The sequence below is a fragment of the Pelodiscus sinensis genome, chromosome 5 (genome assembly GCF_049634645.1).
Source record: "Pelodiscus sinensis isolate JC-2024 chromosome 5, ASM4963464v1, whole genome shotgun sequence".
Lineage (NCBI taxonomy): Eukaryota > Metazoa > Chordata > Testudines > Trionychidae > Pelodiscus > Pelodiscus sinensis.
This window is the reverse complement of record NC_134715.1, coordinates 12,604,770-12,621,573: the sequence shown is the minus strand read 5'-3', so window position 1 is coordinate 12,621,573 and position 16,804 is coordinate 12,604,770. Positions and strand designations below refer to the sequence as shown.

Here is a 16,804-nt window from a genome sequence, read left to right as displayed (position 1 = left end):
ACAACCCCAAATATCCCATATTTTCAAGTTTTTGATTGAAGTATTTTTTTTAATTGATTCCCTTTCAATTTTCAATCTTTCCAATTTTCTTTTTTGTTAGGGGTGATCAGAAAGAGAAGTTATGTAGAAATGACATTTCCAGTGGGTCTTCTTAAAACCAACATTAGTAATGGTCTTTAAATCTTGGGTTTTACCTAAGAACATGTTTTGGTTTGTCTGAGTCTCCCAAACCTGGTGGTACAAATGCATGCCTCCCTTTTTCTCCTGCTTCCTATCCCACTTTGCCATATGTTCATCACTTGAAAGCTGGCTCCCCGTGCATACTGGCTCCAGCCTGTCTCCCTCACCATTGTCTCTATCAGAGCCAGCAGCGCGGGAGGGGAAGGGGAGAGCAGAGCAGATCTGGTGCTAATGGGGAGCCAGCATTTAAGCCTGCTCCTCACAGGCACCAGCTCCCGCTCCCCTATGCCTTGCTGCCTCTGATACACAGGCAGAAAGGGGGAGGGAATGTAGTCACCAAGATTAATTGATAAACCTAGGCTTATCGGTTAATCATGTGGTCATCTATACAATGACATACCTACTTACAACTCATCAGTTGCTAATCAAATCACTAATGCAGTTACTCTGCCTAGTTTGAGTGGTGTATAGCAGTGTTCACTCACTTGAGCCAGGGTAGTTAGAGTGGAGTAACTGGAGCTAACTGTGATGTAAAGCAAATCCTTCAAGACCTTACTAGGCTGTCCTAAAGCAAACTGGATGGTTTGTTTGGAGGGGGTTTTTTTTGGTAAGATACTAGAACCGTAAACTAAACAAAATTTAGGAGGCTACAATGGTTTGCTAAGCCCAGACCGTATACAACAATGTTCAAAGATCACTTCAGTTTCTTCTCTACAGTACAGACATTAAGGACAGCACTTCCTTATTTAGAGCTGCTCTACTTTAGAAAATTTGATGGACCCAGCCATGTATCAGAGATATGAAAAATCCACAATTCTGAGTGACACAGTTAAGACCCAAATCCCAATGTAGACAGCACTAGGTCAACAGAAATATTCTTCTGTAGACCTGGTTCCTGCCTCTCGGGAAGTTGGATTACCTGTACCAGGGGCTAGCAACCTTCGGCTCTTGACCTGCCAGGGTAATCAGCTGATGGGCCACAAGGTAGTTTGTTTATGTTGAGTGGCTGCAGGGATGCGCCCCCCCCCCTCCCCACAACTCTGTGGCCTTGACTGTTGACCCCAGACCTATGACCTGCCATCTACACTGGAAGTGATGCTGTATTGTTTCAAGTGTAGTCAAGCCCACAGATACAACATCAGGTATCCAATGAACGTTTATTAGATCTCAACATCCAAAGTATTTTCCCCATTCCCAACAAATCTTTGGCAGGTAATACCTCAGTAATGTTCAATAGCAGAGTAATAAAACCCAAAACTCCTGCAATCCAACTATTACACCCTACTTCCCACCCTCACCCCACAAACACACACTACGTTAAGCATTTTGCTAACTGAAGCACACACAAGAAATACTCTAGTTGCTGGGGTCTTTGTACAGTCTACTAATTCAGGAATGTTTTGAGAGCACAACAAAATGCTTCTAAACAAATGATTTCATGGAACATGGGTGTGGTCAGGTTTCCTGTGGTACCAGAAAGTTTGTTTAGAACCACAAGTCCTGGTTCTCAGTGTTCTGTGCTATTATTAGCTCTAATTTACCCCCAAAGAACCTTTAAGCAGTGGAAGTTTTGGTAATGCTGCTAAATACTGACCTCCTGTGGCCAGGCAAATTCTTTGATTTAGCACTGGTCAGGGCCCGAGGGTGCCAGACTAGAGAAGTTCAACCTGTAGCTCAAATATATAGACCAAATCCATAGCATCAAGAAAGGCCTCCTCTATTATGAACAGAAACCTGCAAACCCGTCTTCGTCTGAATTAGCAATACTACGGTAAGCAGTCTCATTACTTCCGACGAGCCAAGATGACTCTGACTGTATGGAAGGGGTTGCATGCACTTTGAAGGATTGGATTAAAATTTAAAACTGATACATTGGAGAACTGGTTTGAAATCAAGGAGATGAAATTCAAAAAAAAAATGGAGATAGTCTGCTATCCCTCTGGGTTGAGGATGATCTCGTCTGCTGGTTTTTACATTGTATGAATCCTTTGGTGACTGAAGAGTCCAATCTTTGCGCAACAAACTCATTGTAGGTGATGCTGTAAAGCAAAGTTAGGCCATGATTGCTACATGATAATAATCTGTTCTTTCTCTTCTGGCATTTTTCTGAAACCAGGGCAAGGCAATTTCCCTCAAAAGTGAGCATCCCTTCTCTAGCTAGTCTTCATCTTTTAGGTTTGGCCTTGGCTGCTGTCTCTGTGCCACTGTCAATGCCGCATCTTTTGAGGTGCATCTAGACTGGCAAGATTTTGCGCAAAAGCGGCTGCTTTCGTGCAAAAACTTGCCAGCCGTCTACATTGGCCGCTTGAATTTGCGCAAGAGCACTGACTTTGTAATGTACAAAATCAGTGCTTCTTGCACAAATGCTTTCACACTCCCGCTCGGGAAAAAGCCCTCTTGTGCAAGAATACTTGTGCAAGAGGGCCAGTGTAGACAGGGAAGAACTGTTTTGCACAAAAAAGCCCCGATGGCTAAAATGGCGATCGGGGCTTTCTTGCGCAAAAATCGCGTCTAGACTGGCCATGGACGCTTGTGCGCAAAAGCATCCGTGCCAATCTAGATGCGCTTTTGCAGAAATACTTTTAACGGAAAAACTTTTCCGTTAAAAGTATTTCCGCAAAATCATGCCAGTTTAGATGCAGCCATGGCGTTTGTCTCAAGGCTGTCTTTAAAGCATCATACAACTGTTTTGATAGACATGTATCAGGAATAAGTCACAGTACCCACTCCCCCATCACAGCTGATACTAGATCAGTGTTGAGAAAGCTGCTAATGGGCCGCTCAGTTTGTTTATTTAATGACTCCACAGCCCTGGAGCCTCACAGCTCCCATTGGCTGCAATTCACTGTTTGCAGCCAAGGGGAGCTGCAGGAAGCAGCATGGCCTGGGCCCAGTGAGAAACACTACTAGACAATCACGCCTCAATCCTGAAGGGGTTGGCCTCTGTGAGGATACTGATGTTAGTGAAACGCCCATTTTATGCTGACGAACAAAGTGCTGTGAATCACACACTGAATGAGTCATAGTGAGGCTGTTGTGAAAGGCAAATCTTTTTCTGGGATGTAACAACAGACATGAGAGGTAACTGTTCCATTCTGCATGGCAATGGTGAGGCCAATTGGAGTTCCGCATCCTGTTCTGTGCACTGCACTGTAAGACACACTGGAGGGAGTCCAGATGAGAGCAAGAAAAGTAAGATGTTTATTTTAAAAATAATCTATAGGCTGAAAGAATTGGGCATGTTCAGAAAAATAGAAAAGTCTTTTGGGCAGATTGCTATAGATTCCCCAATAAGTCATTACATCATTTAGCTTTCTTCTTGGTCTACACCTTCAGTGGCTACCTGACAGTGACTTTTTTTTCCAAATGAGTTCCGGGAGGAGGGTTACAATTTGCTTGCTAATATTGTTCAAGGTGACTAAGTAGAAATGAAAACACAAGTCAGTTTCGCTGTCTAGCTCACATGCACAAATACTGAATGTTTAAATACTGTTTTAAATGTCAAAAACATGTATACACCTGTTTTTTAAAGTTAAAGGACATTTAATTTTGGTCATAATGATCATCTCTCTTTTTGACTCAATTTCAGAAGTGAACAAAACTCATTGGCAGGAGAGAAAGTCAGGAATATAATGAACACAACCTGCTGTATACTCAGTTATTCTGAAATGTTTTTCCCTCAACAGAAATGGTATGCTGAAAGTCACATTCAAGCCCAGAAGTAAATGTTTATCAGAGCTATAAAGCCATAAAACAAGAGAACTGCCATGGAAGGGCTGACAACCTTTCGCTAGGGCAGGTTGGACAGTACATGTTCTGATTCCTTCCCAAGGCACAAGGTCAACAGAACCGTGAATATGCAGTTTATGTCTCCAGAACTACTTTATGCACAGAAGGAGGAGGAGTGATTAACTGCAGGAAACAATGAAGACTGAAGGGAACCACGGATCAGCCAGCTTCTTGCTGCAGAGCTAGTCAGGCGCTGGATACTCCCATAGCTCTCGGGCCTGCGGGGGAAGAGGAAGAGCAGGGGGACCCCTGGCCCGCCGCACCAGCAGCGCACATACTTGAAGGAAAGCAGCAGCTGGTGCATATTAGTGTGAGAGACCCTGTCATGACTGCACAGCGATTTCACAGCGGGGTGGGGAGGAGATGCCCCCCCCACACACACACACATGCGCGCGCACCCCCCCACACACAGGCACCCCACACACAGACACACACACGCACCCCCCCAGACACGCGCACCCCCCCAGACATGCGCACCGCCCCCACACACGCACCCCACGCACAGACACACACACGCACCCCCCCACACGCGCATCCCCCCCACACACACACACGCGCGCGCGCATCCCCCCCCACACATGCGCGCGCCCACCCCCACACGCGCGCGCGCATACCCCCCCACACATGCGCGCGCCCACCCCCACACGCGCGCGCGCGCATACCCCCCCACACATGCGCGCGCCCACCCCCACACGCGCGCGCACGCCCCAGGGGAGGAGGGAGCGATGAACCAGTCCCTGCACCGCCCATCCCCAGCACGCGCCCAGCCAGGGGCCGGCGGGAAGGAAGGGGGCGAGGTGGCTGCCAGGGCGGAGGCCCCCGCCGAGAACCGCCTCGCCCCTGCTCCGGGCCGCGCCCCCAGGCTCACCTTGTCGCCGGCCCCTCGCCGCCTCAGCCCCGCCATGCCGCGCGGCGGGCCAACGGCTGCGGCCCCCGCTCTCGCCGCGGCCCCCGGCACCGCGGGCAGGGGGCGCGGCCACGCAGGTGGGCGAGGGAGGGAGGCGGGCGCGCGCCAGCAGCAGCAGCGGGAACCGGCCGCCCGTCCCAGCGCCTGCCGCGAGCCAACCCCTTGTGTGATGTCACAGGCCCCGCCCCGCCGCGCGCTCCTCCCCCCGGGGCAACTGGAAAGGCCGGTTGGGGTGGGTCGCTGCAGACGGGCCTTTGCCCCGGACTCGGCTCGCGCCGCACCCTCCCCAGGGCACAGTCCCCTCCTGCCGCCCAGCAGGGGTGGGGGTGCGCACAGCTCCCCCCCCCAGCTCGTGGGGCAGCGCCGAGGCCTCGCGCTGGGGGGGATTGGCCATGCCGCAGGGTGCAGTCACTGAGCGCGCCCCTGACGTGCTGCCTTGCTAATCTAATACAGACCCAACCTGGGACCAGTGCCTGAAACATCACAGCAAGGGTGCAAGGGAGAGCATCCCCACACTCTTGTTTTCACTGTGCAAAAAAAGTGGGCTCTTGAGTCCCTGGACTGAGGTGTAGTCTTCACATTAATTAGCAGTAGGCTTTAACTTTTCCAGCCACGTCCTATGAAACTGCAGCATTTTACCTAATCTGCGTTAAAATGCCAGTACCTTATGCTTAACTATCATAGGGAAGATGCCTAAAATCAGTGCTCATAGTAGCTGAAGCCCTACGTGTCTAGTTTTATAATAGTCCTACTGAGCCCTGAAAAACCTAACAGAGAACCCTTCTAATTCAAAGGAATAGATATTGCTATGCTCTTAATACATGAGTACCGTTAATCCAATTGGTACAAGAGTGGCCAATTATTTAAACCTTTTGTAAAGTACTTAAGAGTACTTTTCCGTTAAAAGCATTTGCGGAAAATCATGCCGGTCTAGACGTAGCCTCTCAGTTTTAAGAATTAGATGCTGGATATGTGCATATAAATACACTTCATTCAGGTCTGCTAGATAGTCAACTGTTACAATGATGTTTTGCCCACTGTAACCAATTTGGTTGTTGTGGGGTCATAAATTGTGTTAACACTAATACAGGAATTGTGAGATATGCCCACCGATGCTTGCAGTTATTGTGGGAATGCAGAAAAATCAGAAGGTGTTTAACTCAGTTCAAAAGTAGAGAAACTGTCAGTGTAAAGAACCTCAGATGGACAAGGGCTCCATTGCCAAAGCCCTGTGAAGTGAAATCAGCTGGCTACATGCCCTCCAGGTATGAGCTGTAAGAACAGTTCAACCTGTTTCTCCCCTGTCCTAATGATAGAACTAGAACAGGCTCCATAAAGAGTCTTTTATTATTTACATTTACTCCAGTGGATGCTGGAATTTCTTGTGGCTTGACTAGGGATCACCAAATGAAATTAATAGGTAGCAGGTTTAAAACAAACAAAAGGAAGTTTTTCTTCATGCAGCATCCAGTCAACCTATGGAACTCCTTGCCAGAGGATGTTGTGAAGACCAGGACTTTGACAGAGTTAAAAAAAGAACTAGATAAATTCACGGAGGTTAGGTCCATCAATGACTATTAGCCAGGATGGGTAGGAATGACGTTCCTAGCCTCTGTTTGTCAGAGGGTGGAAATGGATAACAGGAGAGGGACCACTTGATGATGACTTTCTGTTCTGTTCTGTTCACTCCCTCTGGGGGCATCTGGCATTTGCCACTGTTGGCAGACAGGATAGTGGGCTAGACCTTTGGTCTAACCCAGTAATCACTGAGAACTGAAATCACTAGGTTAGGTCCAGAGGAAGATGTGACGAGTGGCCAGCAGAGCGGCAGCAACATGATGAGCAGCCAGTTGAGTGGCAATGAGATATATTGAGCGGCCAGCAGGGCAGTTAGCACAGTGGCGGCAGCAAGGTGAGATGAATGGTCAGCAATGTGGCAGTAGCAAGCAGGTGGATGGCGAGTGATGAGCAGAGTGAGTAAGAAGCCTCTTTACCTCCCCCCACTCAGGATGGGAGGTGAACTCTGCAGATGCATCTCTGAACTCTGGGCCTGCCCTGACCCAAGGGCAGCAACTGTGAGTGGGTGGCAGAGAAGGGTTGAGCATGTGAAAGGGACATTTACGTTGCTGGACTGAAGAACTTGAGAAGAAAAGGACATTGCCCAACCTACTTGAGGTGGGACTATTACTCATGGTTTTGGTATGAACTCTATGGTGCTTTCCAAAATTAATGCCATGTTACTTCCCTCTCCTTTTATTAAAGGTTTCTTTTTTGCACTCAGACTCTGTGCTTTCAAATGGGGAAGCATTGTGTCTCAGAGGCGCCCGAGGTATTGTGTGAATTTCCCACATTACTGGATGGGAGCTTGAGCTAGTTCTGTGTGGGACAGATGGAGAGGAACCCCTAAGATATTGAATCCGGCCCTGGCTGCTGGTGGTGCTATCTGGCAGAAGGGTTACACTGGAAAGAGTACATTTCAATACAAGTTCACCCTTTCAATTTCAGAGTGTTCTCTCGAGATGACATACTCAGCACTTACATATTCAAAGGTTTACAAGAAACAAGAGCAATTGCCTTCACTGTAGAAAGCTAAACTACTTTATATCAGAAGTCCGGATATGGTGTTGCAGCTTCACAAGCTTTGCTAGGGATTAGGAGAAAGAAAAAAAAGTTAACTAAGAACTTGAATTTGGTTAGAAACAGACATTGTTTTCCCATCATCTGATCTTTTTCATATGCTACTTATTGGCCAAACAAGATATTGGAGCTCTCTCCTCCTACTTTCTCATTGTGAAGACAGGTCTAAGAAGCATTAATGAGATGACCCTGGGATTACGGCCAAAACCTAATAAAAGCAGTGTCCAAGCATAATGAGAGCAAACTTCTATGAATCAAGCATGCACTCAAGTATGTCACAAATTTGTTTTTTCACCATACAATGACAAGGAAAGACTTAATGTAAAGCTAGAAAAAAAAACATAGCCAAGAGCTAACTTTTTAGGTTATATAATCCTTTTAAAAATAAGAAAAAAGGACGAGGCACCTCAATAGCTAGGGATCCACCTCTGCAGTCTTCGGTGAGAGATATTAACCCTATTGTACATGAGTGGAAGTATTTATAATACTATCATTGCTTATGTGCCCTGAGGAAGCCTATATTTAAAGCAATTTTTTTAAAATTCTTGTATAATGTAAACTAATGGTCTGAATGTTTAAGTTCTGTAATCATCCCTTGTAGTAAATATACAGAATACATGTTCCCAGATAGTGTTAAAACTGGGTTGAATCACAGGGGTCCCTTTGGAGCTATCACCTGGTGTGCTGATCACACCATTGAATCTGTCTACCAGCCTTCTGGGGTGCCCCAACACCCAGTCCAGCTGGACCAGAAGCTCTGGTCTCCCCCAAGACAAGGCACAGAGTTGGGGCAACAGCCCTCCAGGAGAGCAACACAGATGCTGAACCAACTCAACTCTGAGAGGGCTCAGCTATATAGACGTTGACAGCATCCAGGACCACAGCTCTCAAAAAGGACAAAAAGCCCAAATAAGTCTGTCTTACTCTGTACAAAAGTTTATACATAGAAAGCTTACAAGTTCATCCTCTTTATCAAAGATATGCACAGTGGTTGCTCCCCTCAGCTGGTAGCAATTATTTATATGGGGCTTAACAAAAAACACTTGTTTATTATCAAGTAGGATTTAAGTGGTTGCAAGTGAAAAACTGACGGATGATAGTTACTAAGCCAAAACAAAAATACACCAGCTAATCTTAATACTACTAAGAAACTTTTTACATATAAATTCTTACCTTAAGAGTTGTTCTAATAATCTCTTCTACAAACTAGGGCAGCCTCTTAGCTTGGGCCCAAACCTTCCCCTGTTCAGTCTTAGATGTTTCCAGCAGACATCTTGGGTGGTAAGCGTGTGTGGAGGTCGCCTGGCATCTGGCCATCCCCTCTGTTGTTTGGTCTTCCTCCCCTTTATATTTCTTTTTCCCAAGGTGGGAATTCTCTGTACTCAGTTCAAATTTCTCACCTTGAGTGGAAAAATATCAGATACAAAATTTGTTCCAGCATCAGATGGCCTAGCATGACCAGGCTTACAGGAAAAACAAAACCAAGTCATTTACAGATAGTTACCTTAAGCACCAGGCCATTAAGTTTCTAGAGCATCAGTAATGGCCCTCATTAGCACATTTTAGATAATAATAAGATCCGCACTTCATATTTCTAATTTCACATAATTTGTTAGGCACAAGTCAGCTTGGTTTCTGTAAAGGGAAATCATGTCTTACTAATCTATTACAGTTCCTTGAAGGAGTCAACAAATGTGTATAAGGGGGATCCAGTAGATATAGTGTACTTAGATTTCCAGAAAGCCTTTGACAAGGCCCCTCACCAAAGGCTCTTACATAAATTAAGTTGTCATAGGATAAGAGGGAAGATCCTGTCATGGATTGAGAACTGGTTAAAAGACAGGAAACAAAGGGTAGGAATAAATGGTACATTTTCAGAATGGAGAGGGGTAACTAGTGGTGTTACCCCAAGGGTCAGTCCTAGGACCAATCCGATTCAACTTATTCATAAATGATCTGGAGAAAGGGGTAAACAGTGAGGTGGCAAAGTTTGCAGACAATACTAAACTGCTCAAGGTAGTTAAGACCAAAGCAGACTTTGAAGAACTTCAAAAAGATCTCATCAGTCTAAGTCATTTGGCAACAAAATGGCAAATGAAATTTAATGTGGATAAATGTAAAATAATGCACATTGGAAAAATAACTCCAATTATACATACAATATGATGGGGACTATTTTAGTTACAACTAATCAGGAAAGAGATCTTGGAGTCATTGTGGATAGTTCTCTATAGACGTCCACTCAGTGTGCAGCAGCAGTCAAAAAAGCAAACAGGTTGTTAGGTGTCATTAAAAAAGGGATAGAGAATAAGATGGAGAATATCTTATTGCCCTTATATACATCCATGATATGCCCACATCTTGAATACGAAGTACAGATGTGGTCTCCTCATCTCAAAAAAAATATACTGGCATTAGAAAAAGTTCAGAGAAGGACAACTAAAATAATTAGGGATTTGGAATGGGTCCCATATGAGGAGAGATTAAAGAGACTAGAACTTTTCATCTTGGAAAAGAGGAGATTAAGGGGGGATATGATAGAGGTCTATAAAATCATGAGTGATGTGGAAAAAGTGAATAAGGAAAAGTTATACATACAATACTGGTCTACAATTTTTTAGAAGGCGTCTGCTTCAGAGATAAAATGTGCTATTTATTATGTATTTTGATGTGCTGAATTCAAATATGACAATTAAAACAACTGATTGGCTACTGTTTCCAAGATATTTAAGTTTTTACATTTTACGTCTATGTATATTGTGTAGATAGTAGAGTTTTAATCATAAATTGTAAACCTAGGTCTTTTCATGTGTTTATGGTTGCTTTACATGATAATATTTCACCTTTCCTGTTTATGTAACACTTTAAAAATCATCAAAGGGGTTATATAAATAAAATTTATTATGAAACAAAAGGCAAAAAACTATTATGTACATAGTTTAGTCCTATTCAGTGTCTACTCGGCGCTTCTTGGCTTGTCTCTTGTATTCATTAAATGGAGCATCTCTTGTCACTGTCCAGCAATAGTCTGCAAGCATTGATGGGCTCCATTTGCCCTGATAGCGTTTCTCCATTGTTGCAATGTCCTGGTGAAATCGCTCGCCGTGCTCGTCGCTCACTGCTCCGCAGTTTGGTGGAAAAAAATCTAGATGAGAGTGCAAAAAATGTATCTTTAGTGACATGTTACAACCAAGGCTTTTGTATGCCTTGAGGAGGTTTTCCACCAACAACCTGTAGTTGTCTGCCTTGTTGTTTCTGAGAAAAATTATTGCCACTAACTGGAAGGCTTTCCATGCCGTCTTTTCCTTGCCACACAGTGCATGGTCAAATACATCATCTCAAACAAGTTTATGAATCTGAGGACCAAGAAAGACACCTTCCTTTATCTTAGCTTCACTTACCCTTGGAAATTTTCCACGGAGGTACTTGAAAGCTGCTTGTGTTTTGTCCATAGCCTTGACAAAGTTCTTCATCAGACCCAGCTTGATGTGTAAGGGTGGTAACAAAATCTTCCTTGATTCAACAAGTGGTGGATGCTGAACACTTTTCCTCCCAGGCTCCAATGGCTGTCGGAGTGGCCAATCTATCTTGATGTAGTGGGAATCTCTTGCACAACTATCCCATTCGCAGAGAAAACAGCAGTACTTTGTGTAATCAGTCTGCAGACCAAGCAAGAGAGCAACAACCTTCAAATCGCCACAAAGCTGCCACTGATGTTGGTCATAGATTATGCACCTCAAAAGTTGTTTCATGTTGTCATAGGTTTCCTTCATATGGACTGCATGACCAACTGGAATTGATGGCAAAACATTGCCATTATGCAGCAAAACATCCATGACTTCTAGGAATAACAGGATGCAATTCATATATGTATGACACAATACCAGCTTCAGATTGCATCATTCATTGTTTTGCCTAAAAAGCAAGTACTGTCCAAACCCAGTCATAGATTTATTCATAGATCCAGTCAAAGATGTATTTTAGTCATTTCTGGTTTAAATTGAGACCCCTTCCCTTTATAACTCACTTATCCTCTGCCATTCGCAAGTCAAGGGTCATATATACTGACCCAATAGCATATCTTGAAAACTAGAGCCAATCAACAATTATAAGCATCATTTTCGTTGTCAGTGACCCAGAATTAGTAAAGTTTGACTACATTTATTTCAGAAGCATTTTGGCTGTACAGCAGTGTAATATAAGAACTAGGGGCCACCGAATGAAATTGGCGGGCAGCAGGTTTAAAACAAATAAAAGGAAGTTCTTCTTCACACAGTGCACAGTCAGCCTGTGGACCTCCTTGCCTGGGGATGTTGTGAAGGCTAGGATTATAGCAGGGTTTAAGAAAGAACTGGATAGATTCATAGAGTTTAAGTCCATTAATGGCTATTAGCCAGGATGGGTAGGAATGACGTTCCTAGCCTCTGTTTGTCAGAGGGTGGAAATGGATAACAGGAGAGGGACCACTTGATGATGACTTTCTGTTCTGTTCTGTTCTGTTCACTCCCTCTAGAGCACCTGGCATTGGCCACTGTTGGCAGACAGAATACTGGGCTGGATGGACCTTTGGTCTGACCCAGTATGGCCATTCTTATGTTCTAATGTTCACATAGTATATGATGATCATACTTGCACAAAAATAGAATATCCACATTTAGCAGATCGTAACTTTAAAATATGTACCATAAAGCATTTTGTCTAAAGTGTCTGAGTTATGCATATTCATAAGTGAATGCTCATAAAACATGGGTACCCATGACAGTACACATATACTTAAAAGACAAAAAGATTCATTAAAATATTGCTTTTAGAAAAACCCACTTGAAATTCAAGAACAGTGGCCTTAGTTCCCATACACAACCTTTCTTCTGACCACTCTGCCTACATCTACAAGGCAAAATCTTTATTTTAATAATACAGATTTTGCCTTGTAGATGTAGGCAGATTTTAAAATCCAGCTGTCAGTAAATGTTTGATTGAGAGAATAAAACAATTTTTTATGCAAAATGAGAGCAAATGAACAAATGAGTTGTGACAGTGGCATCAGAAAGTGAGCTAATTTATAAGTAGGAACAGATCTAGAGAGGTGCTTTGTATACAGTTTTCTTTAGCAGAATAGCAGACATTGGAGAGCCAGACTGGAGTTTACTAAACTTCATCTCATGTATCTGTTGATCAAATTTGAGACATCCACTCCTGCTTCTACTAATGCTCTTGTCTGTCATCCTATTGTGTGAAATGAGATTATATGACCAAAAGCTAGAGTGGACTTGTCAGGATTCTTTTTTTTAATTTACTCATTAAAATTCCCTATCTAAATAAGCAGGTGAAACAGAGAGAACATTGAGAAATGAAGTATTAGGGAGAGGAGAGCAAGTGAATCAGCAATGTAAGAGGAGGGTATGCTGCTTCTATGCTGTGCTCTGCAAGACATCACTGCTGCCCTTTAAGTCCTAAGAAGTCGTATGTATTTCTTTACCATAGCTTGTAAGGCTGGTCAGACAGGAATCCAAGGTGACACCCTGTGTTACTGCAGGTTATCCATCAGATTAATTAGAATTCTATTAACTGAATGGCATGTGACAAAGGTTCCCTGTCTTTTATATGACCTGAGTCATCTAAGTGCATAACAAAGGTACAAGGATCATCTGTGCAGTAACATTAAGGGCTAGATTGTGCCTTGACTGCACATCCACACAGGCACAGGGAGAGTAAAACTCTCACTTGCATTCATATACAGCCTTCCTGAGCCATGGCCCTGGGTGAACAGAAGTAAGGCAGCATGCACACCACACACCTGCTATTCCTTTTCTGAGGAGAAGGGTGAAAAGCACGTGGGAACAGGGTAGAGCCTTGACTTCACCCTCCACAACATACTGACCAGCACACCTGAACCACACCAGGAGCAGAACATTTGCTGCTGGGAATTGACTCAAAGCCGTGGTTCCTTCCCTGCACCTACCACCCACCACCCAGAGCTTATGGCAAAGGGTATGTTTACTCTAGGAAACTTTCACAATAAAATCCATTTAATAACTCCCCAAATAACAAAATCAAAATAACAAAATCAAAATAGCATGTCCACGCTACGGGGAAGCCTTGAAATTAGTCCAAGGCAGGCTTTGTTAATATGGATGTGCTACCTTGACTTTGGGGCCCCTGGAAGCACTGGGGAGTAATTAGTCGGAATTACACTGGGAGTAGTTATTTCAAAATAGCGGCACTGGAGCGTCCACACTAACGCTATTTCAAACTTAGTGTTATTCCCCAAGGAAAGCAGGAGTACAGATTTCCAAATAAGCAGCCTGTTATTTCGAAATAACGGGCTTGGTAGTGTGGACACTCTGCTTATTAGTTTGATCTAAGGGGGGTTATTTCAAAATAAAGCCCTAGTGTAGAATAGGGCAGAGTTACAGTCTAGCTCAGTGGTCACCAACCAGTCGATCAGAATCGACTGGTAGATCTTGGAGCCTCTGACAGGTGATCCTAACTGGTTTGGCCAAGAGGCTATCAAGTGCGAGCACTTCAGTTGCCCCTTCACCCATTGCTGCTCATCTCCTGCCCTTTGCCTTTGAGCCGCCCCTCTGCCTGGGGAGCTTCCTGCTTTCTGTGCAGGGCAGGGGAGGGACAGGGATGGTGCTCAAGTCAAGGTGCCCCCTCGCACTCTCTGTCCTTTCTCCACAAAGCAGAGAGGGGGCACAACAGGACTTGGGATGGAGTTTGCTGGCTGCTTTAGGGAGTGCTCCAGGACAAAGGTAGGAGTGAGCCTGCCTTAGCCCCACTGCACCACCACCCAGGAGCCACCTGAGGTAAGCAGTGCCCCAGCTGGAGCCCAAATCCCAAACTCCTACCCCACTCATGAACCCCCTCCTAGACCCCAAACCCCTGCATCCGAACACCCTCCTAAAGCCTGCACCTAGAACCCCCTCCGGCATCCCAACTGCCTGTCCCAAGAGCAGCTCAGAGCCCCTCTCACACTCCAGATCCCTTAATCCAAGACCAGAGCCTGCACCCCAGCCCTCTACCCCAGCCTGGTGAACGTGAGAGAGGATGGGGAAGAAAGGAAGGATGGAGTGAGCAGGGGCAGGGCCTCAGAGAAAGGCCAGGAGGGAGGTGGGGCAAGGGTATTTATATACGAGGTGGATCTTGGATTGCACTTAAATTCAAAAAGTGATCTCATGCTTCAAAAGGTTGGAGACCCCTGGTCTAGCTCTAGATAGGCTGATCATGTCTCTTTTTGACACAGCTTAAGGTCGACATCTCAAACTCTCCGTCACTGCTCACGCCTCTCACTTATCATGCTAAGTCAGTCTTGTCTATTGGACCTTAAAATTACATAATTCTGGTTGCTGTCTTGCCTTTCCCCTCTTTAAAATCCCACAATTTTAGCAACTTCTGTCCTGCAAAACATGCAGGCAATCAAACTGATCCAGGAATGTAGCCTTACCCATAACCCTAATTAAAGGCAGTAGAACAATTGCCCATCTTTCCATTATATTGGCTCTTTGAAGGAAAGATAAAGTACCTCCTTCCCCACAAAAAGTTAAGTGTTTTACCTTCCCTGGAAAAAATCGAGAGAGAGGCAAATAGTTTGGGCAGAATGTATATTAGGGGTATGCAGCATACAAACCACATTGAAACAGATTGGCTGTGTCTAGACTGGCCAGTTTTTCCGGAAAATCAGCCTCTTTTCCAGAAAAACTTGCCAGCTGTCTACACTGGCCGCTTGAATTTCCGCAAAAGCACTGACGATCTCATGTAAGATTGTCAGTGTTCTTGCGGAAATACTATACTGCTCCCGTTCGGGCAAAAGTCCTTTTGTGCAAAACTTTTGCGCAAAAGGGCCAGTGTAGACAGCTCAGATTTGTTTTCCGCAAAAAAGCCCCAATCGTGAAAATGGCGATTAAATCCCTCCAACACATTATTAACAATTTATAATCTATCCTGAAAAATGACCCCTCACTCTCACAGACCTTGGGGGGAAGGCCAATCCTTGCTTACAGACAATCCCCTAACCTGAAACAAATTCTTTCCAGAAACCATGCAGCACACCTCCATCATACTCATCCAGGAATCCACCTCTGCAATAAACTCCAGAGCCAATTCTGTCCACATATCTATACAAGAAACAACATCACAGGACCAAACCACATAAGCAACCACATCAGAGGCTCATACAACTGCACATTCACCAATGTGATCTATGGCTTCAAGTTCCAGCAATGCTCCTCTGCCATGTATGTTGGCCAAACTGGACAGTCTCTAGGACACAGGCTGAAAGGACACAAATCAGATATTTGAAATGGTAATACACAGAAACCTGCTGGGGAATATTTTAATTTGCCTGAGACACACTAATAGATCTAAAAGTAACTATATTATTGCATCTGATGAAGTGGGTCTTTGCCTACAAAAGCTTATGCTCCAATAAATCCGTTAGTCTATAAGGTGCCAAAGGACTTCTCATTGTTTTTGCAGATTTAGACTAACACGGCTACCCCTCTGATATATTATTACAAAGCAATTTCAAAACCGACTTGAGAGAGAAGCTGCAGAACTTGCTTTCATTTACAAGTTTGACACATGGAATTGAGGTCTGAACAAAGACCTCAACTGGATGGGCCACTACATTCCACACCCTAATGTCATAAAAAGCTAAGCACTGGGTACTTAGATCTCACTCTATTAGCCTCATTAAGCATGGACACTCTAAATGACATTTTCCCCCCCTTTTCTTTCCCTCCACATCCTAAATTTAATGGAGATTGCCTATCTCCTAGAACTAGAAGGGACCTTGAAAGGTTATTGAGTCCAGTCCCCTGCATTCACAGCAGGACCAAATACTATCCCTGATGAATTTTTACCCCAAATTGCCTCTGCAAGGATTGAACTCACAACCCTAGGTTTAGCAGGCTAATGCTCAAACCACTGAGCTATCCCTCCTCCTCTCCTCTTGTTTTCCCTGCTATTTATTTGTAGCCTAGTCCCCTTAACTCTGAAGAAATGGGTTGTGCCCACAAAAGCTCATGATACTATCTGCATTAGGGGTTTGGAACAGGTCCCATATGAGAGAGAGATTAAAAAGACTTGGACTTTTCAGCTTAGAAAAGAGGAGACTAAGAGGGGATATGATAGAGGTCTATAAAATCATGACTGGTGTGGAGAAAGTAAATAAGGAAATGTTATTTACTTGTTCCCATAACATAAGAACTAGGATTCATCAAATGAAATTAATAGGCAGCGGGTTTAAAACAAACAAAATTAAGTTTTTCTTCACTCAGCGCACAGTCA

The 16,804-nt window shown here is 44.3% G+C and overlaps 1 protein-coding gene across 1 annotated transcript in view; it reads right to left on the bottom strand.

Annotated features, from left to right (window-relative positions):
- Positions 1-5,116, bottom strand: part of CDS1 (CDP-diacylglycerol synthase 1) — a 72,753-nt gene extending 67,637 nt beyond the window's left edge. The window contains exon 1 of the mRNA XM_075929530.1: positions 4,838-5,116. Within this exon, the coding sequence (XP_075785645.1) occupies positions 4,838-4,873 (36 nt within the window). The 5' untranslated portion in view covers positions 4,874-5,116. The remainder of the gene's footprint in view (positions 1-4,837) is intronic.
- Positions 5,117-16,804: the final 11,688 nt, after the last annotated feature.